The sequence below is a fragment of the Athene cunicularia genome (assembly GCF_003259725.1).
Source record: "Athene cunicularia isolate RWA chromosome 2 unlocalized genomic scaffold, athCun1 chr2_part1, whole genome shotgun sequence".
In the NCBI taxonomy this organism is placed as follows: domain Eukaryota; kingdom Metazoa; phylum Chordata; class Aves; order Strigiformes; family Strigidae; genus Athene; species Athene cunicularia.
In genome coordinates this window covers 6,767,466-6,793,123 of record NW_020799095.1, presented here as the reverse complement: position 1 = coordinate 6,793,123, position 25,658 = coordinate 6,767,466, and the positions used below count along the sequence as shown (strand labels likewise).

At 40.7% G+C, this 25,658-nt stretch overlaps 1 protein-coding gene across 4 annotated transcripts in view; it reads left to right on the top strand.

Annotated features, from left to right (window-relative positions):
- Nucleotides 1-25,658, top strand: part of NEK11 (NIMA related kinase 11) — a 124,586-nt gene that overhangs the window by 82,263 nt on the left and 16,665 nt on the right. For 2 of the 4 annotated variants that reach the window (XM_026843181.1, XM_026843183.1), the window contains exon 16: nt 9,312-10,452. The exons of 1 other annotated variant lie outside the window; for it this stretch is intronic. In XM_026843181.1, coding sequence (XP_026698982.1) covers nt 9,312-9,516 — 205 coding nt within the window. In that variant the 3' untranslated portion in view covers nt 9,517-10,452. Of the gene's footprint in view, nt 1-9,311; nt 10,453-25,658 lie in introns of those variants that run through there. One more of the 4 variants, XM_026843185.1, reaches the window with a different exon arrangement.

Sequence of the window (25,658 nt, the reverse complement as noted above, 5' to 3'; positions counted from 1 at the left end):
AAGGGCATTCACCAAACCCTTGCCACGACTACAGATGTTTACTGTTTCCTGTATTAGTTCTGTCTTCTTCTGCTTGTGACTCTGATACTAAACTTCTCTCTAAGAAAAATATTTCCTTTTCCTTTTTTCCTTCACCACATTTTTTCTCATTCATCACATAGTGATTTCTTTCTTTATTATGTGTAACTCAGTAAGGTAGACGTCTCATATTCCCCATGTGGAAGGAGGTGAGCAATGCAGAGTTGGTATCATACAAAACAGCTCATGGGGTAAAACACCAGAGACTGGGCAACATGCAAACTATCTTGTGTGAAGGAGAGGTTTAGCAGACCCAAAACACTTCAGTTGCCATCACTCCAAAGAGAGCAACTGCTACCTCTGAGGGTGCCACAGTGTTGGAGGTAGCTCTGTCGCAGGTCTGTCTCCTACAATAAACCTCCTTGCTGAGCAGCTTGTTTTCATGAGATGTTCATCTTCAGAGTTTGGAAATACCAAACCAACTGTGCTACCTTTACAGCAGTACATGTACTATGTTTACATTAGCCAGATATGGCCAAAGATTCTGACAAAACTAGAGGATACTGGTACTTGTAAGGCCTAAGCTCACTCTTAGTTTTGAGGTAACACATTAGATATCTACCTCCAGTAACATTTTTTTCTACAGGAAAATAGAAGGAGCTGAGTACTGGGAAAATACACTTTAGCTTAATGCCAATTTTTCTGGTTCAGCCATGTTTCAGAGTGAGCTTGGGTTTTATCTTTGTAAACCTACTAGCTGAAACAAATTATTTAGATAGTACATTATGACTGTTATGTGTCTGTAAATGTTAATAGAAATCTCCATTATTCTTTTATATGCCATATTTTCAGCATCTATATGTACAATTATTTGATTTTCCAAGAGATTTGAGACAGAAGAATGACCAGGGTCCTATTTTGAATTGTTATTTTTAAATGTTTACTTTTTGAGAAAAAAATAAAAGGACTAGGCTTCTATCTGCTTCTTTAAATGCCCAAATAGCTCTGTGAAGCTTGTCTTGTTTTGATGAAGAGCCAGAAGAAACTGAATGTATAAACCTTTCTAGGCCTTTCTGAAAATCATTGATCTAGCATCCATTGTTGGTAATTGTTTTTCTTTCTTTCTTTCTCTATAGTATGGTGTAGTCATGGAATTGTATGGCTCTGCCAAAACGTGAATTGGCCTTAATCCTGTTTTATGTTATGAACTTTTTCCAGAGCTACAGATGGGGACTTAATCCACTTACATTCAGGCTCCTTTGAGTGAATGTAGATGTGAACTAAGCTCAAATGGTTCATGTGTAGAAACTTTATAGAAAGTTATTTGTGTGTATGTTAGTATCTATTTTTATGTGCACTTATATACATGCATATATACTTGTCATAACTGGGCATCTCAGGTTCCAACAGCAGTTGGGTTTTTTTTAACTTTAATGTCTTTTCAATTGGAATACTTAAAAGTATTATTACTTTTATGATAACCTTGTATGGTTGTTTTGCGTATGAGTGCTGCTTCATCTCCCTGTGTTGATGCATAATACAGCTGAAGGTTTTGTTAGTAAGTTACTATGGGGCATGTGATGTTTCTATCAAGAATAGTCCAGCTCTGTACCAGCTGATTACATTCATCTCTCCATTGATGCACTTGACATGTTGACAGCCTTCTAATGGAACCATCTTATTGGAACTCAGAAGTGCATTGTTTTACGTCCAATTGTAACATTTAATATCATATAGCTAAAGACAATGCTTGGACTGAGTAAAAATATATGTAGTAATATTTAATATTGGGATTGTTTCATTGAAATGCATGTCTATCTTTTCCTTTCTCTGATATCAAATCATTAGTTTTATAACTGTCATTTGTGTCTGAGACCCCAAATCAGGAGACACCCCCCCCCCAAAATTCAAGTCATGTAAAAGGAAATCAGTATCAACTCTGAATTACCACACAAATGAATAAAAGAGATTGCAGTTACATTCTTAAAATCTCGTGAGAACTGTATATAATTATTGACTTTTCAGAGATAACTGCTGTATTGTTGCATGCCCACTATCAAGAAGCAGCGGTATATTGTGCTGCTCTTCGGACATATCTAAAACAAATGCATTGGTAAACAAAGCAAACGGCACTGGGTATGTGTTAAATGCACCTTGAATTTTTGCTTGATCTTGATCAGTGATGCTGTATTAATTAAACTGATGACTTTTCAAAGATTCTTTGTATGCCATAACACGGTTGAAAAACAGGATGTTGTTTAAAATAATTTTAGCAAGATTGGGAAATTTCAGAATGTGTATAAATAGACTGCAGCCCGGGGAAGTGTGTTTCAGGTAATTCTTCATGGGCACTAAATGATATCATTTTCACCTGTCTTACCTCCTGAAGAATAGCTCTATATAAGCAGACTTGTCTCCTTTCTCATTTTTAGTGTTGTCAGTAAATTTGTTAATTTAGGAAGACTTTAAAATTGCAATATTCAGGTTTGATTTAAATGACTATGCTTTGTTGTCTTTTTTTTTTTTTTTCCTGTGAGAAAAACTAAACAAACATTTCCTCTTATGACAAGCTATGTTCTAAATTAATAGTAGCTAGAATTCAACTAGCAGCTCTAAATTCTAATTAACGCTTCTTCCAAGAGCAGATGTCAGCTTCAATTCCTATTTTACAAATCCATTTATCTCAGAAAATAAGATGCATGGACAATATTATTGTTGATATTTCTTCAGCTGTGTGTCTACAGCTTTTAATAAGATCCTTCTTAACTCATGGGAAAACATGTCCTAAATATGCTTTAGATTTTGCAGGTCTTTGAAGTGGGACATCAGAGAGTTTTGTTTGCAATCAAATTAAGGTGCTTTAATTCAGGAATTATGAAGTAATTAAGGATGAATTATGAAAATTATCATTGTGTCTTCAAGTGAAGAAATTTTCATTCAGGAGTAATATGATGAAAGTCAAAGTCCATTGAGGCTTGAAGGTGAAGGTAGGGGCTAATATTAGCAATTCAGATTTTCTTTTACTAGCTTTTATATAATAATTCTTTCCTTCTTTTTTTTTTTTATAAGACCTTTTCTTAGACCTTGCCATATTTTTCACATTCCCAAGATTGAACAGCTGTCAGAACTAGAAAGGTATTGCCCTGCCTTTAGAAATAAGTTCCTAAAAAATAAATCATGGAATTTACAATACGCTTCTTCTAGCAGATCTCAAAGGGTTTTTACAGAGCAACAGACAAGCTTTGCTGCAAATGCAGTTTTGAACCCAGAGCAGTTTCTTTCAAGTTTCAGAGAAGTTTTCATCATTCATAGTCAGTAATGCCAACATACTAAATGATGGGAAGATAACTTGAGAGGAAAGGGACCTTTTGTGTTGGAACTGAGATAAACTTGTTTGTTTACTGAACCATGAGATGCTGTAGCAGATATCCTAAGATTTTCTGGTACAGTTAGAAAACAATATTTTGTATGAGATCAAAGATATGTAATTTCCTGATTCTTTTGCAGAATCATTTCATCAGATAAATGTAACAATCTTTTTCACCAAGATTCATGTTACTACTGGTTAGCTGTAAAGTGGCATAACTGTACTGTGTTTTAAAGAGAAATATAAAGTTAATAAATTAAGGCTTAGAAATAACATGTTCAGGGACAAATCAGAATTGGATGTATTGATAGGCATCCTAAGTAATGCTGCTGGACTCCGTGGGAATACCATTGAATTAGGGAGAACAGAATTAAGTGACATCTGCTGAAATTTTTCATCCAAAGACCCCTGCACTTGCTTTTATGTCCCATGAGCCCTAATCATGACAGATTTGCTTCCTCCTTTACAATCTGCTTGTTGGTGTAGGATGCTGGTGGCCCAGCTACATCCAAAAGGATAAATAAATGCCCACTGGAATGGATATTCCATGTCCAGAAACCTTCTTTTTTAAGGTTTACGTTGATGTAGCTCTCTAGGTAACATTAGTATTTTGAAATAACTAACTTTTTTGTGCTTGTCTTAGGAGCTGTGTGTTTGTTGCCTGATATGACAGAGGTGAGACTTTATTGCTGATGCCTGATCCAGAAGGACTTTCATGGTCTTATTCTGGTGTGCTCAGTAGTGACTTGTGCAGAGTGTGGTGACTTGGTGGTGGCAGAGCCTCTCCTTGCTCCTAAGCACAGACCACACCACACCTCCCTGGAGGCACTAGTGAAAACTCGGTGTTTGCGAGCAAAAAGTACCGCTTCCCTTTGGGGGTGGATGAAAGAGAGCAGAATGATTTTAAATGATAGTCACTATCATGCTGAATGACATTTGAAAGTGAGAAGCTGAAAACACCCCTAGCTGCTGATTTGTGTCATAGTTATCCTTCAAGATAGGCAATGACAAGCTGTTGAGGGATATTAACCTAGCTGCTAACGCCCACAGAGGAGCGCAAACTTAAGCATTAATCTTGTTTAGTGGCTTTTGTCAGTGTTGCATAAAGGTAGGTGTATTGTAATTGATCTCCAGACCACAAAGGAAATGTTAATACATAGCTAGTAGCAGAATAGTCAAAATAAAGACCCGTGGGATAATAGAAAATTCTTTGATCACCTAGGGAAAGATTTACAACTTCCTCAGCCAGTTGAGAACACAACATTATTATATTGTCAAATTTTAGTAATTTTGCACTGATGCATAGGAAATCAACTGCAAATCACCAGATAGCCTGATAAATTCATTTGGGCCCAGATCCACTAAATGACTTGCAACATTTTTAGACACCCTGAGTATAAAATTGCAGTTCTCAAGGCTCCTATTTAGCTCCCCTCTAATGTTGGCAGTGAGTCAAAGCAGTAAGTGCCTATGATTTTGCTGATATTCACATTGCTTCTCACGTGCTTAGAAATGCCTTACCCTTGATAGAACTAAGTCCCTATCTCATGCCCAAACCCCATCGTTATCCACAAATCAGATATCTGTCTGCCTCTATAGCCTTTGGGGCTTGTTTCAGTTAATTTTCTCTAGGTGGGGATGTGCACAAAAGCTGGCAGCAAGAAGCATTTTATTTCAGACCACAGCTTCCATGGATGACAGTGCAGGGACTGGTAATAGTTGCTGTCCAGCCAATAGGTTGGTGGTTGCAGCCTGGTGCAGTCCCCAGCCTTGTGCCGTCTCTGCCTGGAGCATTGGGACTGCTCTCTGCAGCCTGGAGTGAGGGAAGTTGGGCTCACTGTCAAGTCTCTTGCAGTTCACAGTGAGAAAGCACACACTCACACATGGTAACCTGGATTTCAGTCCCAGGGACTGAAGGACTCTGAAGACTACTCATAATATTTTATCCATGGACTATTTCATGCAAATAAAGTTTGCACAAATCTACAGTATTATCCTTAGTCATCAATCTATCCAGAGTTACCCTCCACTATTGCTTATTTCCTTCTGTCCCAAAACATCTGCTTTCATACGAATCAGAATGAATGTGAGTCCTTCGTCCCCCAGTCTGGCTGGTGATTATGGTACTACTCTGGGAGGTGTAGGTTTGAATCTTGTTCTTCCCACAGTTTTCCAGGTCTCTTGGTGAATGCTCTAACCACAGGCCCTGGGATAAATGGGGACAATTCGGTACCTATGTGGTGATGTTGAATTGCAGCGAGTCCTGAGTGGGCAGAGGTTATTCCCAATTTTACTAAAGCCAGACAGGTATCAGCCTTTCTTCAGTTGTGGGCAGCTGTTTTGGGTCAGTGCCTTTCTGGGGTGCCTGCGTTGTACAGGGAGTACAGGGCTCAACCACAGAGCTGTGAATTTGGTTGCATGAACAAGATGCTGCAAAGTTAGGAAACGCAGTGCTCAAATGCCAGCAATTAATCCCTTCATATATCTAAGCCTCTGTATCACAGTGAAACAAGAGAAAGAACAATCTGAGATATGACATTTAAGCACATTAGTGTATATCATCTTGGGTCAGACCCTCAGTTGGTAGAGCCTGATGTAACTCCTTTGATTACAGCATAGTGAAAAACAATTTAGGGCAGTGTGGGATCGAGTTCTGGCCCACAAAGTTTGTCACAGCAATGAAATCCCAGATGTCAGGTATCCCCTTAGCTTGTGTAGTCTTGGCTGAAAAAAGAGATGATGTCTCACTTCTGGTGGAAAATAGTGAGTTTGTATAATAGCGAGCGATAAGATGGCACAAGGAGAGTAAATTCCATTAAATCAGAAAACATGGCCAAATGGGAATGTAAATGGGAGCTTCTCTAATTGTTCTCACAGCACATTTGGTGGTAAGGCTTTTAACCATTTCAAAACAATAATGCAGGTGTCCCATATTTCATGTGAAATAGAAGTAACTATAAGCAGAAGGGTAGTGCAAAATCCATAACTGTGCCTTTGTAGGACTTCACAGGGATGGAAAAATATCCCCTAGCACAGGATCGAGGCCATAATGTGCAAAACTCGCTTTCCAGGAAGCCACTTCCCCCCTCCCTCCATCAAGGTGATAGGTTCACTCAGTAACATCCATTTGACGTTTACTGTCTTAGATCCCACACTTCTGCCTCTGTGACAGAAAATGCATGGTGTGGTAGCAGACTCACATTAATGCAGCTCTCAAGTCCAAACAGAGCCTGATGTCTTGTTTTGTAAAAGCAGGTTATAATTTGTGTTACCTACCCCTTAATTTTCAACCTATGAGCATTTTCCCCCTAATTCTGTTGTATTAGCTATTATACAGATTAGCTGATTTGCATGCTCTCCCAAGCTTAACTGAAAAGATTCAAGTCTACAGGTCACATTTATTAGCAGAAGCAATGCTCCCTTAATTTTTCATCTTTAGATAGACAGGACTACCAAAAAATTAAACATACTTGTCTAAGAGGGAGAGAGGAGTCAGTAAAGGCAGTGATGAAGTAGCAGTAATTTCAAAATAGCTTCTCATGTATTGATTTTTTACCATTCGAGAGAAATACTGTGATATTTCTGATTACGTTTTGTGAAGAAATGTATGCTATTTGCCAGGCAAATTCCTATTTAGCTTTCTGTGGTAATCCAATCCCTAGGTTTCCAGTGTCTGAGAATTAATCACTTCCAACAGTTTTAGTTTTCCCCTAAACAGCACTGTTGGTAGCAAAAAAGGGGCAGTTTCTAGTTACAGGAAGCAAGACTGAGTCATGTCTGGACCTGCAGAGATTCCACCTTGACTCTGTGGCTTCTGATCCTGGATCTTGGCTTTCTCTGCCCTGAGTTCCCGATGCACCCCCGTGTCAGGAGCCAGCAGGAGGGGTAATGTGTAGCCGAAGGGAGGATCACAGCTGGGCATGACTGAGCTGCGGCAAAGCAGAGAGCAGGAGGGATGTGAGACGTGTTTCCCTCTTGTGACATCAGAGCAGTCATCTAGGATATCCTTCAGGCAAAAATACCATATTAGATCTACTGTCCATTTTTACCAGCAGTAGGTTGTACTATGTATAACAACAGGATTTTTCAGAAGTCTCTACTATGCTAATAAAATGGTTCTGTATTACTGAGAGAACTATGCTTTCATGTTGAATGAGGTCTGAGAAACAACAGAGTAAAATTCTTCATAACGTTTTTTCTAAGAATGGAGAAATTTACATAAAGTGGAAATTTTACTGTCTGCAATATCATTATAATGATGTTATTCCTCAGTATTAACAGGATGCTACCCTTTCGGTGACTTATGGTATTCGAGTTAGAACAGTTGGCCTTGCCCTGGTGTCAGACGCGTAGCTGTGTGCGGAAGTGGGGAGCAGCTCAAAGCCCCCATCAGAGACAGTATAGACAGTAAATACTGTAAAGGCATGCTAGTCCTTTATAAATAATAGGCAGCTCACTGCTGCAGTGATAAATGAGGCAGTTCCCATCCTGGGACAACTCTGGGGGCAATCCTCTCAGTTTTCCATAGTCTAGATTTGTAGAAATCAGTGTGTGACAGAGACTCAGTGAAAAGGGAGCGTGAGCGCAGATATTCAGGTTGAAATTTTGGGATATCATACGGTTCACTTCCTAGACCTCCTTTTTGTCTAAAAGATTTACCACCAAGCAAAGTGTTAAGGCATCAGATGTTTTAACATGCTGGAGACACAATATGTGTAATGCTTGAGAAATATGTGAGAGCATTGAAGTCTCAGATACCATTAGTTTATTTTAGTATGGAAGAAAAATTTGTCAGGGAACCCTTGTCAGATATGCTGAGAAGCTTTATTGAAGAGGTTTTCATGCCATGATGGATTTCCTGAAAAGGGAATGTTTTTCCCATGTAAATACTCTTGAAATCCTAGCAAAATGCTGGTGTGAGCAAAAGTTGCTTACTGTAACTTTACCAAACCAAAATAAGACATTTTTAAATGCAAATTGCCGATGTTTCTGTAAGGTGATCCCAATTAGTCCAGCTCACTTTCTAAGTGAAGGGCATCATCACCCCTAAAATGTGCAAGTCTGACACTAAAAGACAACTGAATCTCAACTGCTCTAACATAAAAAAGTTTATTGGAAGAAAACAACACAAATCCTGTGGCAAATGTGTGCAGATAGTTTCTGATATGCTGAAGGAAAATTACTCTGATATTTTCATCAAAATACTATGAACCCATCACAGAGTGGAAAAATTTATTACCTGTGGCTTTTGATACATGAATTTAAAGATGTTTCCTTTTTGAAAAAGAAGTGCTTGTTCATTGTCTTGCAGTTTGCAAATGGATCTTTATAAATCAACATTAAGGTCCTGTGAGTGTATTCTTTGTCACTGAATTAAGGATCCGTCTTCTGATAAAAAGAGAGTGTTGTAGGAAAAGAAAAAACTGTCAGTTAGTTGATGCTGAGCTTGACCAATGCTTTCCTTGTTATTTGATTGAAGCTAAAATAAAGCAATGAATCCTGAAATGTGTTTGTTTACATAAAATGCCCCTGGTGTGTGGCTGGCTGGGTTTGCTCCTTTTGGTTTTGATGCAATCCAGAGGCAATAATACCTGTGTGTATACAGGGCTTGCTGCAGATAAAATGGTATGTCAGATTCAGCATGAAAAGCAATCTTGGTTTGTAACAATGACAATGGCCATGCTTTCTATGACTTTACTATGGCCAGGTTTTTACTCCTGGACTCTTTGTATAGCAAAGAATCATAGAGAAATTCCCCAGGAAATTTTAGTTTCTTGTACTATCAGACAAATAAGGTGTATCATTATATCATTTTAATCAAAGGTAGCTACAGCATTTAGAAAATATCAGTACTAGTTATTGCTTATATTAATATGTAATGTGAATTAACTTTTTTGCTTGACCTTTATGTAATATTTATGCCCAGATCTGCCATTGGGAAGCTGGGAGTGGAGGTATTTGAGGCCGTGTACGGGTATCTCAAGCAAGCGAGACAGCAGAATGCCAGTGAGGAGGAGATAAGGAGACGTCTGGAGAAACTGGTGTCTAGAGCAAGTGACTGCTTTGAAGTGGATCAGCTTCTCTACTTTGAGGAGCAGTTACAGGCTTCAGCATCATGTCTTCAGCTGTAAAATGCGTGTCAATAACAGCGTTGGAAATCGCAAGGAGGTGTGAAGGTGCTGAGCTGCCTTCTTCAGGCCAGCAAGCAAATACAGGAGGTACTACTAGCGTAGCACATAAACATAAGGTAGCGTAGTACATAAACATGTGGGTAAACCAGAGTTCCTTTTTTTTCACCACTTAAGGCATAAAGAAATAATTCCTTCTGGGTCTTGGCCAGGTGTCAGTCCTGCACGCAGGGCATCACTGGCAAAGCTGCCTCTGATGGAAATGGTGCAGAATTAGACTCCAGCTGCTGTTGATTCCTGTGCTAACTGGTGCCCATGACATTTAAGCCCATATTTTTTGTACTTTGTCAGATTTATCCTTGAACACACACACACACATATACAGCTACTCAGCCTCTAATTGTCTTGTCATTATTTATTGTTCAAAAGGATTGCATTTAATCTGTATGACTTTCAAAGGAACTGTGAAAACACCTGCATATGTGTATATATATATGTAAAAATACACAGAGATAGGTGTGTATATCCATAGAGGCAGAAAGATGTCTGGCCATACACTGTATGTATGTGTATGTATAGAGACAGAGACTCAAGGCCCGAGCTGTAGCTCACTGTGTTAGATAGGAATCCTTACTGTGACTTCCGAGAGTTTTGGATCAAATACATTGTACACAGATGAAACAATAAACTGATTTTTGTTTGTTTGTTTGTTTGCACATGGTTGCTGTCAATGTTTTTTTGTTAGTGTTTATATTCCCTTCTTCATATGCGTCAACACTTTTGCTGATTTCAACTGTATATTGTGCTCTGATTATATACTTGATATTTCCCATCTACTTCTTCCTTCTTTATTCTGCATTCTGAGCTCCTTCATCCATCTGTGTAAAACACTAAAGGATAACAAAGTGGTACAATCTGTAAAGGAATCTCAAATAAATCATGGACCAAGTTAATTTTAGGCATCGAGCCATTATCATAACCCTTATGTTTCCTGGTTTTGTGCCACAACTCTTAAAGGACTCAGAGACTCAAGTAAGTAAGTTAAAATAAATGCATAATACAAATATCAAAAAACATTGCACTTTGACCTGAGATGAGTTATTTACAGCTAAGGATGGTGGTATTGATAGTAAATTAAGCAGTGCTACCGATCCATTTTTGTGACATGCTTTAAGAGACTCGAAGGGAAAGATAAGTAGAGTCATGTTAATCTGTCTCAGCAATAACACAAAGTGCGGAAACAAAGGGCATGCTCACCTACAAAAGATGTGTCGTTATACTTCCAACTCAAAGTAATAGGAGATTCTGGCATGACTGATTTCAGCTTTTGAGTTACAAACCAGATGCTAAAATCCACTGTGATGTTCACTGAGGTAGGGAGACATGAGGGTTTTTTTTCTACTATGAGGTGTTTCAGATCCCATAGATGGAGAGACAGTTTGAAGCACAGATTCTCCGTCAGGTTTCAGTCTCTTTGCTGTTATGTCTTCTTGTACTTACACTCCCCATCTTTCTCAATGTTGTGTTTGTGTTCCATATTTTTTGCACATGACTTGATTTAAGACCATTTAAAAACAGAAGTGCTAAAGTCCAAGATATAGGAGGAGTGCTTGGATGTTCCAGGAACTAAAATGTTCACAAAGCAAACAATAACTAACACATGCTGAGAATAACATCAGAGGGAGATAATCTTGACTACTGCACTTACCTCTGGCTGTGATTCAAAGTGATTTATCATAAAAACTTCAAAAACAACCTCTGGAAGCAGTCAATTCCTTTTTATTAATGATGAACACCTTTCAGACTTTTTTCATGCAGCATGCAAGAAAAAAATGCTACATAGGAATGGGTCAGGCTCTCCAAGGCAGTCAAGCACTAGGGAGATCATTAAAGAGCAATCCTTAAAGCCTGGAAAACATGGTTTAGCCATGCAAATTACCTTCAGTGAAATGGTTGCTCCCTGATGAGCAGTACTTTTGCTTGTTGCACACGAAGAAGAAATCACAGCAACCTTTACAGTTACTTCAGTTGTTTTCTTCTCTCTGCAGGATATGACCTTCAAGTCATGTGAGGATCTGGAGGTTACCACTTTACTGTGTATATCCTTTATACTATGCTTTGTTTTTGCATTTTCCATCAATCATACCACAATTAGGCGATGTGGCATACATATTAAACTCAGCAGGAAGCTTTTTGTCATTGAACTGTAGTAAGAGCAGAAATAAATCCCATGTATTTAACAGAAATTCTTACATCACTGTTTCTTTTGAGAGTCACTTCAGAAAGGTGTTAGGGTTGCATTAGAGGCCTTTGTCTCTACTTACGTTTTCTAATAAAACCCTACATTGTTCAGATTTCGTCCCTTCCAAAATTCTCAGCAAATTGCTGGGTTTGAAATTGCATTATCTAGACCAGGACTGGCTCCTATTATAGAGAATATGAGGTCTATCCCCACCAGAACTTGAATTTGTCTTCTGTCACTCTTTTTTCCATAACCTGGGGGAGGGTATGCATCAGGAGTTCTGTAGCTGGCTTTTGGGTTGTGTTTAAAGGCCTCAGTATTCTCCTGCACTTATGCAGCTGCAATGTAAGTAGCCTTCAGTGGGGATTTTTTATGCTATCATCAGGCATGTAGAGATGGGCATGGGGGTATACAGAAGTTACAATAATTTTTTCAGACAATTGCCATATTTTTCTATTTTCCAACATATAACAATTAAATATTCTCATCATGTTAGTATTTTCTTGATAATGTATATCACACACTGTTCTTGTTTTGTGTGATACCATTATCATAAACCTTTATTGTGTTATAGATGTGTGCACAAACACAAACACGTCTCCTATCAGATCTTCTTTTGAGGTCACCACTGGCTAAAAATCCACTGATCCTGAATATTTTAGACTAAATAGATTGATTAAGTTTTTATAAAAATGTTTGTAGACACATTGCGGGAGAGCTGAGCACGCACATGACCAGTGTGATCAAGCAATGCCCGTTTATTACAACTAAGAAAGCCCTTTTATACTGTTCTCCCGCACACGTGAGTAACATGCAGTACAAGTCCTCAGGATTGGACAGTTAACTTAGCCCGCGCTTTAAACCTTCTTACAATTGGATAAAAAGTGCCACGTCAGCCTTGCCAGGCTTCCTGCCTTGTGTAACTTCCTCTTCCATCCCAAACCCTTCTGGGGGTTGTTTGTCTCGTCGTTTCTCCCCCCTCATTCAGGGTCACATCCTTATCGCATTCTTGTTCATCTGAGGCTCTTACCAGTCTTGTTCTCACGCAGGATTGCTCACACGGCCGTTCTCTTGCAGAAAGTCCTCTAGAATCCCAACAGACACATGAATCAAAAATTGTGACAGAGAACATCTTACACACCCTGGGGCAGAGAGGCTGGTGCCATAGTGGCAGATAGACTCTATCTGCTGAGCTTAGGGTAGCTGCATTTGGTACAGTGGTATGAGCATTAAAGATAATAGCATTTATTGAGATGCTGTGCTGATAATCTATATATATGTTTATCAGATTAATTATTTTTCTGTAATCAAGTTTAATATAAAAAGAGAGTAGTCAATTTTGAATTGACAAAAAGGTATGGTACTGAATCCTTAGAGATCAATAGATCCTTAGAAATGCAAAAAGCCTCAAGAAAGCAAGAGCAGTCACTAATCATAAAGCAATAGTCAAGCCCAGTCAGGCTTTTAACACACCTTACTCTTCTATGAACAGGTCAATCTACAGAGAGAGCAGTACAGATCCTTTTCTAACCTAATAAGGCCTTGATGGAAGGAGAGAAACAGATCAAATTCATTACATTATCTACTAGATAAACACAATGACTTGCCATAAAACCCCCCAAAAATCTCTTCTTAAAAGATCAAATCTTGTATAAGATACATTTTAATTTTCAGTTTTATTCTGTTTTCTTGGGAGAAAGAGCTTAAGATGAAGAAAAGACTAAGTCCCTGTCTTTTACATATGAAATGCATTTCATATGTGAAAACATAAATGAAATACAAGCAAGTTCATTCCAAGCAAAATCCCATCCTGGTGGTCATTAATGGAAATTTAAAAGGAAGAAGGAGGTATGTTAGTATAAAAGATCTTACAATAAAAAAGCAACAGACCTGCTGGAAGTAAATATGCGGAAATAAATGTAAAGACATTAGATTGCTGTGGATGGGGCTTCATAAAAGGTCCCTTTTGATCTACATTTTTGTACTAAAAGCTTCACAAGCATCAGGCAATCTTGCTGTTTTTTTATTGACTCTTGTAAGAATGCTGCAAGCTTTATTACTTGATGAGGAGATATTGCAAACAAAGGAAGTGAGGTAATTATTTAATGCTTTGGGGCCTTGAGCCTGGTTAAAAGGTGCTTGAACTATAAAGGAAAAAAAAAAACACCACATTTGAGTGTTTTGATAAGAACTGTCAACACCTTGTGCACAGCTGGATTGGGAGGCAGACAGATTATATTTGTCACAGGCAAACACCTTTCTCAGAGGTGACTGGCCTGCCAGATAATCCCTAGAGGGCATCAGAGTGCCCTCTCTATAAAATGAATTGGATGTTTTCAGTGTCTGAGAATCCTGCCTGCAGGAAAGGACCATCCTTCCTACAGGACCTGGCTCTCTGGGTGCTGCCTGGTGATGCCCTCGGGCCCAAACCACAAACCTGTAGCTGACATGGCCAGAGCTCACCCAAAACCACTGCTGGCTCTCCAAGTCCACACGTAACTGGGGTGATGGAACATCAAGCAGATACACAGGTGGGAAAAAGGTATGAGGCAGCAAAGTAGGCTTACAGATAACTCCAAGACTGACCTTTCAGTGCACTACAGGTGCAACCGGTATTATATGAAGGTCTTTACTGGGCAAGAGAAGAAATGCTCAAACAGGAGATTCATTTGGAGATAGGAATAGGCATGTAGGTATGCTTGATTTCATATTTCATATGTGATATGTGTTTGCAACACATCATAAGCTGAAAATCCTTTAGTGTGTCTCCTCTGAAAACTGTTGTTTTCAGGAGAGAGAGAGGTGCAGCAGAAAGTTGTCTGCATATGATTACTGGTAGTAAGCAGAAGTCTCATGAAAATACAGTCCCCAGCTGCTGATTTGGCTGATGATCATTACTGCTCAGGAATATGGCTGCCTTGATAATAACTCTACCCAGATGTGCTGGGTATATGTACATAAGAGCTGGGAACAGCAAAGGTAAATGTATTTATGGATAGACTTGTCAGGGACAGGGGGTGGGGGAGGATTGGAATAGGAAGAAAAGGGTTGTAGGTTCCTCCCTCTTACACCTTCTCCTCATATACATAATTTTCACACCCAGTCCTATCTATTTTTGTCACATTTTTATGGTTGGGAGAATCAAGGGAGAGTGAACGGTTTTCTGAAAGTCACTGAAATATCTGGAATGAGGCTAGGAGTGAAATCCTAGCAGGAAACCTTGAACTCAATCCAGCGGTCAGAGCAAGAGAAGACGTGCAAATGCTTCTGCTTTCATGTAACTGTGGGTCCAGCTTTCTTGTATCTGTATTGTAATATGTCCATCATGGCTGCAAAGGTAATTATTTACAGATAACTTGCCATGTTAGCTCTGCAGACAGGTTTCAGTCTTGAGTTCAGAAATGGTTAGCTACAGCCACCTGATTTTCAGTATTCCCACACTGTGTAGTTGGTCACTACCCCAGCAGGTCAGGGAGCAGAAACCAGGTCATGGGAATAAACTTCCCAGCAGAGAAATCAGTTGAGGAAAACAGACTATTAGTCAGCTGGTTTAAAAGTACACCCCCTGGGTGAATATTTATCCATTCCACTTGATGAGATGTGGCCAGGGATTCCCGGTGTTTTGCAATGGGCCAGGAATGCACACACTGCGACTATCATCCCACGGATAAAATGAGCTTGGTGTTTCCATCTTCATTAATACATGGCTGTTATTAAAGTACAAAAGCAGTGGTGTGCAAACAACAAGAAATAATATTACCAAGGAAAAATGGCAAATGGAAGGGGAGTAGGTTACTCCTTTCTACTAATTAACTGTCATGTGTATTGATATATTTTCGCATTTAGAGTCTGCAGTCTGTTTTAGGGAGCCTGCGATGGTTATACCTCTTTATATGTATATTATAAATATATTTATAGGGAAATGAATTGTGAATCTACCATGTCTATCTGCCTATCTCTACATCTACACATACATGCACACACACACATATATACACATATAGGTATCTCTATATATCCTTATGCACAGCACATCACCAAACCTTCAAGAATACTTTTCCCTCTTGATAAAAAAAATGTCTGCCAACCACTCAGAAAAATTCTTAGAAGTAGGTAAATGCACAGCTCTATGTATCTTGAGGGGAAAAAAAACCCAGAAGCCATGATCAGCACCAGGCCTGTATAAACAGCCCCAAGGTAATCCTGACCTCTGAGACCTCCCCGCTGAAGTACCGGGTAGGAAGATGAGTAGAAGCTGTCTCAGAGAAGTAGCCTGAGCATGTGTAGCAAAATGCAACAGGCAGCCTACAAAGCGGAGTGCTCCTCTTGCTCCTCGCCTGACATCGTGCCAGGTTGTAGGTACCGGAGGAAGGCAAGGCGTAAAGAACGATGCAATGTTTAGTGAGAAGTGAAATGAGCTTTAATACAGAAACCCGTTATTTCATGAAGTATGAGTCTGTGGCTGTGCAAGCAATTGTGCAGGTGATGAACTATCAGCGAGGTGATTCTGTGCCAGAGCTTTATGCCCCAGAGATGACTGAGTGCTACGAACAAGCTGGGAATTTGTGAATTGCTCTGCTCCTTCCATTGCTATCTGCTGACCCCTCAGGGACTGCCTTATTGTACCATGGCATGCGGATATTCCCTTAGGCTGTATTATTTCTCCTCAGCATCTCTAATATTAATTCTATTTTAGTTTTGTTCATACTGAAGCTTCCTTTTTCTGGCAGAGGCCGCTATATTGATTTGTATCTCTAAAGGGTCAAGGCTGTGAGGGTAGTCTTAAATAATGCATTGAAGTTTGCTCCTTCTGGACTCAGTGAGCTCCAGCAAAATGCTCCTTAGAACTGCTGTGGAGCTTTCCTGGCTTGAACTATCTCTCAGTTGTTTTGTCCTCTGTCCTCCCTGCCTACTCAGGGGCAGAAAGCAGAGCAAACCCAAGATGCTGTGTTTGGAGAACAGATGCTGTTGTTTATTGTCCAGAGGCAATCCTTATAATTGAGAGAGGCTGCTTCTCTTGTTTTGTAAGACAGTTTTGAGTGTGAGCATTATTTTACTGATGCTTTTATGCGTCTGACAGTCAATGCCGTATTCTTGCCATCCTATCTCTGCTGGTGAGTTTTCTCCCACCTCAAAATGAAGCTTGCTCATTTTGAATGCTCTTCTAGCAGGAGCTTGGCCCCTGATGCTGACAGTGGATGCTCCTGACTCCCCAGAGGCCTGATTTTGCCAATTATTCATGCTGAGAAGTACATCCTTCTGCATGCTGTTTTAGCAAGTGGGGGGGCTGTGTTTCTGGGAGGGGGTGCTGTTCAAGCCAGCCTAAACAAGGGCACTGTAGTGGTCCTTATATCACCTGAGGAGGACGGTAATCTCTGCCAGGGTGCATCGGTCCCAGGCAGGGAGCACAGCAGAACCGGGAGTAGCCAGGGAAGCCCAGTCCTGGGCATCTCCCTGATGCTGGTGGGAGAGCCCCAGGGGTTTGCTGCAGCTGAGGTGGTGGGTGTCCAGGAGGCCACGGAGCACTTGTGCCTGGACCAGGAGGCTCATGAACCCTTCCGGATTCACACTCACATCCCGCTTGCTGTTTCGAGTTAATACTGTGGTGAGGAGATTCACAGAGGAGGAAACAACTCTCATGAAGACAATGAGTCTCCAGACTACCTAATGACTACTTAATGAGTGTCTAAGCGCTGCAACATTATTGAATTTTAATTGCCTTCTTTCTGGCTTTGTGCTATAAAATAAAAAAGGAGCAAACACTACATGTAATGAGGGTAGATGATTAAAAAGCAATACCTAAGAGACACCCAGGCATTTGTGGAAAAGACCACAAGAATAAAGTAAAGAGAGAAAGCAACACTGCTGTGTGCCTGCCACCTCTTTGGAGAAAAAGTACATTTTCACAGTTGTTAAATATTGAAGTTGTTTTCAACATGATGTGGCAGAAAAATCGATTATTGTATATCACTGAGATAATTAAAGTTATACTGAATGTAATACTTGTTAATTACCGATGTATGGAAAATCCAATCCACATCACTGGGTCAGTGCATACGGGCTTTTCAGAGGTTACTTTTTAGCATTGTGCCCTTTCTGATGTCTCCTTAGATTATTATCCACCATATTGAACGGACGTGCATTACTTTGAGCAGTATATAGCTGAAAGGCCCAAATGAAAGGAGGCAAAATGAGCTCTAAATCCATCAAGCATTTAAACATCTGCTTAGCTCTGGGTGCCAGCCCCGCTGCTGCACCGTTGCCAAGGGAGAGGGAACACTGCTCTGTAGTGCCAAGTGAAACACAGCACAGGGACATTTTGCTCATAAAACACAGGTAGGTCTTCAGAGCTTGAAGCCCCACTTTGAAGCAACAGGGATTCAGAGATCTGAGAAGACCTCCAACCACAGGAAATCTCAACAGTGCCACAGCCTGGTGGTCCAATCAGTTGAACAAAATTAATATAGATTTATATTATCAAAAGATAAATTAGATGTAATTAAAATTTATATAAAGAGTCCTATAAACAGAGATTGATCTCCCTCTTTTCATTTGTGTTCATAATTTGACCAAATGTAAAATGCAGCCAAGTCCTGGAGAGCAGGCCACCTGTCTCAGGTGGGTTATAGCTCCCTTTGTTGGTCTCACCTGGCTGGGCTGCAGGGCCGTGCATCACCTGCTGATTTTTTTTTCCCCTGCTACTCTAATAAACTGTAGTGTTTGATGGTATGACAGCGGGAACTCCCAAGTGAGCAGCATCGGTGGGAACAGATGCATCTGTAACTAGTTCCTTCTTAATGCTGGAAAATGATCTAAAGCAGCACTTGTCCATAAATCAAAATAAGTCCCCACACAGGTAGATGGCAGAAAATGTGTTTTTTTTGGGAACACACAGCCCACACTGGCTGAAATTAAGGCGCTCCCTTAATGTCACTCTTTTTGTTATAGAGGGCCTTAAGTAAATCAGCAAGCCAGTCCAATTGACTCATAAGGTCGTTTATTTAGCAAGCGATGAATGAGCAGAACAGCGCTGGGCGGCCGGGGAGTCTCCGCTCCACCAACGGCTTGCAACTTTCTCAAACTCATAGCGGATTTTTATACAGTCTCTTTTCCGGTACACGTATCACTCCCTGCTGTATTCTGCGCGTGCGTTGTCTTGTTGCTAGGGGGTCTTTCTCTGCCTTCTGGTGGTCGTGGGGATGAAGGCCGATGTCTTCCTCTTATGACCAGCTCCTGTCCCCTCTTCTGGCTCATGTGCAATCTGCCTTGTTGTGGGCGAGCTTAGCATGAATGTCCTCCCCATGGTGTACCTTTCACCCTTTGTGGTGATCCTGCAAGCTTGCAGTGCTCTTATCAGTCTGAACTAATTGCTAAGGAGATTTATGGACCTCCTTGTAATGGGTGTCGTGAGCTAATTGCTAACCATTTTGAGATTTATGGACCGCCTTGTAACGGGTGTCGTCCTATTTTCAGATTCTTGTTCCCTATAATTGATACCTTGAGAGAGGGCCTCGTTCAGGGAAGAGAAACTGGTGTCCTCTTCTATTAATTATTTTCTCTAAGCTATGTGGTTACGTGACTATATTCTTTGACTACCTATAAGATATATATAAGATGTATAGTCATAATTAGCTTATTGTCCCTAGTTCTATATGGTCCCCTACATCAATGAATACCTTAAAAGGTTATGTCTGTTTACATTACAGGATGTTCGCGGCTGGAGACAATACCTACTGCCTTGTCAATCATGATTTCACAATTTTCTAAGATTTGATTAACAAACAATGTCTGCTTTTTACATTTTCAGCTCTAAAGGATGCACATTTGTGGTGTAGTTTAACCTGAACCAACAGAAAACTCTGGCAAGTGTTGATTTGTGACTATAAGCGTTTGTTTCTCTCTCTCTCTCTTTCCACATCACACATTTTGTCACTAGACACTAATCTGACAAGTCTCTCTGGTGCAGCTTCTCTTTCAGCTTCTCCTCTCCGGGAGTATCTGGTAACTCTTAATGAAACATTTGGGGCTCCAATGTTTTCATAAGAAAACAAACTCTTTTTTTCTCTCTTTCTCTCTGTATTTGTTTGACTCTAAGAAGCTTTCCCATGAGCAAATTTGGTGTACTGAATATCCACATCCCTGTAACATTTCAGAAAATTCTCTCTCCAAACTCCTGACAGGTGTAAATTTTATAGGTACTAATATTCAGAAACTTTGGATCAATGGTTATGTTTCCTATTTATTTATTAATATCTCCCTCTTAAATGACACCTGAACTATATTTCTGTCACATCCCCTCCTCTCACTTTCTTTTCCTTTTTTAAGACCTGAACTTTTCCTTTACACTTTCCAAGTGTTCCCTACATTTTAATTTAGTTCTGAACTTTTGAAATAAATGCAAACAAGAATTCTTCCTAGGAAGAAAGGCAGGCATCAAGCATTAAACAGCAAGATAAAAATACCATTTCAGCTAAAGAGACTCTGCAAAGCAAAACAGCAGAAAGATAAGTCAGAAAAAGCATTGAGTTTTCAGCTACCAAAAGAAGGAACAGGTTTTCAAAATTCTTGCCACATAATGAAATATCTGGAAGGTTATATGAGAAATGGGAAGCATGATTTAGGCATTATTCTTACAAAATAAATCTACAGTATTTTAGTATTATCAGCACCTGAATCTAACTGTTTGCCATCAAAACACCTTTTTTATTACTGTGCTTATAGTCAGAAGACACAGGAGAAAGGTCATCCTGTTATTGTCATCTCAGAAAATGCACAATTTTTCATCTTATTAATCTGAAGTTTGGCAGCAAAAAATGTAACAGACTACAAGCCTGGACAGATGACTTTGCAGAAAGATACTTTTCTTCAGGATTTATGTCTTTTTTTCTAGAAAAGTAAAAAGAATTTTAAAATGTCTCAAGTGTGAGCTGCATCAGCTGATTGTGAGAAAATGAGCTTCAATCAAACAAGCTTTGATTTCTCAAAGAGAATGAGGCACACTTTCAATATATTCATTTGCAATCAAAAAGACGAGACAGATTTTACTTTTTTTTTTTTTTTTTTTTTTTTACCTGAGGATGTGTTGATTTAATGACAATTCCCATGAATTACGAGTGGCATTCTCACACCTATGAACATTTCCGTTTCTCCATGGCAGAGCACTAACTCATTTAAAGCTACCCGAGAGCAGGAAGAAATTATTCCCTGTGCAGCACTAACTAGAAAAGCCATAAATGTCCTTGTGTGGACCATGTCTCAGGTTCATGGTGGCAGGACCTGGTAGGGATGAGTAACAACAGGGTCTTAGGCCAAAAGAAGAGTCTTGATCCCATCTCCACCTGTTAAGGACTGCGGGTGTTATGGTGAGATGAATGTGGGACCTCGCATGGGCAGTGCTACCACTGACAGCACCCCTGTGGCAGAACATGATGCTGCCTCTGCTGCAGTCTCATTGCAGAGTCAGTGAAAGGAGATGATCAAGGGAAATGCAATGCCAATGGCACAGGTGGTGTAATTTCATCTGATCGCCGAGCAAGGAGACTCAAGCACCTGGTTCAGATGATAAGGATGGGGTGAACCACTGCCTGACAGCCCCAAGCCAGCTGGAGTGGGTTTCTGCACCCTGGCACCCTTGTTCAGGGCCAGCCCAGTGGTTTTCAGTCTTTCTTCTGAGGACCCAGAGGGTAAAACCTTAACGGTGCTGCTACTGTGTAAAAGAAGCCTGCTTGACTGCTGTGTGGTGCCTGCCTTCCCCAGCCACTAACATCTGTCCATAATTACAGAATCACAGAATCATTCAGGTTGGAAAAGACCCTTGGGATCATCGAGTCCAACCCTCAGCCCTACTCTGCAAAGTTCTCCCCTACACCATAGCCCCCAACATCTCATCCAAATGACCCTTAAACACCTCCAGGGATGGTGACTCCAGCCCCTCCCTGGGCAGCCTATTCCACTGTCTGACCACTCTTTCTGGAAAACATTTTTTTCTGACAAGGTGATGGAGACTCATATAAAGTAAGGCCGAGCTTGTACTGAGATGTGATTATTGTTCCTGTTTAGTGTTAACGGCTTTCTGCATTATTGTAGCCATTTATCCCTATTCCTTGTGCCTTTGTCACATCCTTCTTGCAGATACAAGTTACTGTTACTGACGACTGGAAGCAATTTGCTGGTGCCACTACCTACGCACAAGTTGCTAATTATAGACTAGGAGCAGGCGGAAGGAGCCAGGTACATTATGAATCTGTTTTGATTAATGAGCGAGCAGCTATGCTGAGGGTTTCCAATTATGCTCTGTGTGTCGGCAGTGGATTTGCTTGTATCCTGGCTTCTGTTTTGGGAACCGGTACAGCAGTCCTGCTGGGTAGATGTGTGCTCCCAGTGGGAACTGGGCTTGCATTGACTAGCCTGCAGGTGTGGAGCCCAGAAAGCAGTACATCATGTGCTCAAATGCTGTGTGCTGTTGCCCCCTGGTTTAGCCTTTAAACACCCATTAAAACTGACTAGCCTCAACACTCATTGTGGAAGCAAGACAAAAGCTCATTTGGTGGTGAGGTGAGCTTTAGGCATTTATTCTCTTTTAGAAAATAAATGAATTTGTCATGAATTTGTAACTTTCTACTTTTCTTTCCCTGCGCAAGCACCACAGAAGTTGCTGACTGTCCAGGCAGAGTAGTGACTCTCAGTCACTGCTGCTGGTCACATGGGAAGAATTATTTCATTTCACTTGGGCCATGCAGGCCACCCCCAGACTCAGTAGATGGTTATGTTTCCAAGAACGGTGTGGATGAAGATGTATGAGAAAAACATGTCTGCGAATAGGATGCACGGAGAGAGATGCGGAAACTCCAGATGAGCAGAGGATAAAGAAGGGAAGAGTTAGAATGCCTTGAAGAGAGTTATAAGCCCACCCTGGTAAATGAGGACAAATACATCTCCTCAGCAGGTAGGAAGCTCGGAAAAAGAGATACATTTCTGAATATAGAAGAGAGCCCTACTGTTCCCATGGGCGTTTGTCAATGTTTTAAGTTCTCTTTCAAACAAAACAGCAATTAAGTCTTTTAAGTACCAATAACACCATAAACTTGCCAGCCTTTGTAAATTCAGATAGGCCTGACACAGCTGACCTCATGTTTCTGATGCCATTAGGGCCCATCCCTTAAGACATCTGACTTCAGCCAGGGCACTGGGGAGCACTGGAGAGAAGGCTATCTTCCTCATCTTACCCGGAAAATCAAACAGGAATAAGAGATTTCACAATGTCAGGCCTCCTTTAATATCTGAGTATTACTAAATGCGTCTGAGTTTACAACTGGGTCTGATGAGTTTAATATCAGCTATCAAACATAATAGAGCAGACTGCCTGAGTTCCCTTCCTGGGATAAGATATACTGAAGTAGCAATGATTCTTTTCATGCTAATAAACCGAATGCGTTTCATTGTGTTGTCACCAGGAGGAATTTGAACTCAATTCAGCATAAAGCCCTTAATCTGGCAGCAGGCTTACTGTAGGCTGTTTGGATTACTCCTTTGTTTTAGGATTTACCAGTGTGAGGGTGAAGCTCATGTTCTTTGGCAAAGGGTTGTTAATGAAATATCAGCTCCTTCATTAAGAGAAATCAGGGAAAAGGCGCCATGGAAAAACAGTGCTCTCTGACATGTTATTCTCATTAAATGACCTTCGTGTTATGGTTTTATCCAGAGGTTGAATCACCAGCAGTGTACCTGTTTGGCAGCAGAGCCATCTCAAAAGGGTGTAGAGGTGAAAAAACAAGTTATGACAGGTGTCCAGGACAAATAAATGAGAAGTGAAGTGGCAAGAGAGCAAACCAGTGGGATACACCAGAACAAGGAAGCCCACATGCACCAGTCATCTCCCAGAGAAGCACTGGCTTATTATCATGTGAGAGCATTTAGTGCACAAGAATGAAGCTGGGAGTAGTCAGAAAAAGGATGTTTGCAATAGAGAAAGTCAAAGGTGTTGGCTGAAGAATCAGACAAATGTGACTGCTCTCATTAATAGAGAGAGAAGGAAAGAAAATGAGGTGGTAATGAAGGGATTGAGCTAAACTCAGGAGCTCTGGAAGATGAAGTTTGAGTTTGATGTAGTTGGTGGGTTTGATAGGCCAAGAGATGCAGAGAATAAGTTCTTTGATCACTGCATGTGGGTGTACCTCATAACTAATCACAAGCATGGTTTGACTCGGAAAGACTTGCACTGAATGTGTCTTTGCCTACTGACCTGTGGGTAGCTCTGTTCGGTATTCACTCAGCTCATTTCCTTGGTGAGAAATTTTTGTTCACCGCTTGAAATTACATGTCAAGACCCAGTACATTGGTTGTATCAGCCTACTGGAAGCTAGCCACTGCCATGGCATGGCTCGGTGGCGACCGAGCTGTCAGCATACTCTCGGTGCCATTTCACAGTCTGTGGCATTAGCAGCTCTCAAAATGGGAGTCTTTTTCTGAGACTGGTCTGGGGAGGGGAGGAAAGCGCAAGCTGCCAGGTCAGTGGGGAAATGGGTTTTTTAGGTTGTCAGAGAACTGGACAGAGGCAGGACTGGCAAAGGAAGCCCCATATGAGTGTAGGGTGGGCAGTGTCTGGGGACAAGCAGATATTTCTACGCTGAACCAGAAATTAGTTTACAGTCCTCCCCTCCCACTCCTGCCACCACCTGTCTCAAATCCTCAAGTCTAATTTGTATTCCCACTGAGACGACCCCACATTATTGATTTCCTGAGATCCTACAGAAATCACAGGGGATGGTACTGAAGAGCACAAAGAAATGAGCAGTTTGCAGTATCACTAAAACACCTGTTAAGAGGCTTACAGACTGCCTAACTGACAGCTCAAAAACTACCTGTCAGTGGGGAATTGTCATCCAACTGCTTTTATTTCTAGTGGGGTTTGCAAGTGTTGGTACGAGGCCAACACCACTCTGTGTTTCCATCAACGGTCTGAAATTGAGTATAATTGCTCTGCTGACAAAATGTGATGCACAACGATTTGTAATGGGTTGTGGTGGGAAGCAAGATACACCTGACAGAGGCCAGTTCCTGGGCTACAGTTGGTGGATGCTGAATCACATCACTCCTGGAAAGGTTCCTGGGGCTCTACTGAGCCAGCAACTGAACAAGTATTTTTAATGTAGTGCTGTGATAAAACCCTTGCTAGCACAATTTTTTAAGGTGTAAGTGGAGGATTGAAGCATATAAATAGAAAGGTGGGAATAACTGAGTGATTGTCCTTTGCATATTGCATACCATTTTGCTGGTCTCATTTTGAAAACAACTCTGGAGAAAATGGAGAGGGGCAGAGAAGATCCACAAAGGTGTTCAAGCATCTCATATACTGAGACCTATAGCTCAGACAGGTTTTTTTAGCAAAGATGGAAGGTTAAAGATGACTTGTTGATTCCTCGGGGAAAATACCAAGCAACAAAAGCTCTCCTGTATCTTGAGCAAAAGCTACAGCTAGCAAGGACTCCAGCCATGTTCAGGTTGGCATGTTTAACCATGAGGACCAGGAAAGAGGTTGATTCTCAGTCTCTGGTGGTTTGAAAATCAAAAACTGGATGACAGGCTCTAGCCCTGCACTGGTATCGGTATGAATAATGGCAGTTACAAGGTTCAAGTCACTTAGCTCAGTGCAGAGTTCAGTAGGTGAAATAAAAGGACCTATACAGGGTAGCCTGTATATCACAGTGGTAGCCTGTGGTAGCCTTTCTGGCTTCCCAGACAGCTCTGCAGGTGTGGTTTTTATGCAGCAATACAAGCAAGAAACAGTTATTTTCATCAGCAGGGTCTTTTCTGTGCTCAAAAGTGCTTGGGAGAATGTTAGGTCATTGGAGAGGTGTACTCTTAAGCAACATCACACTGGGAGTGTCAACCATGTCTGCTTTTC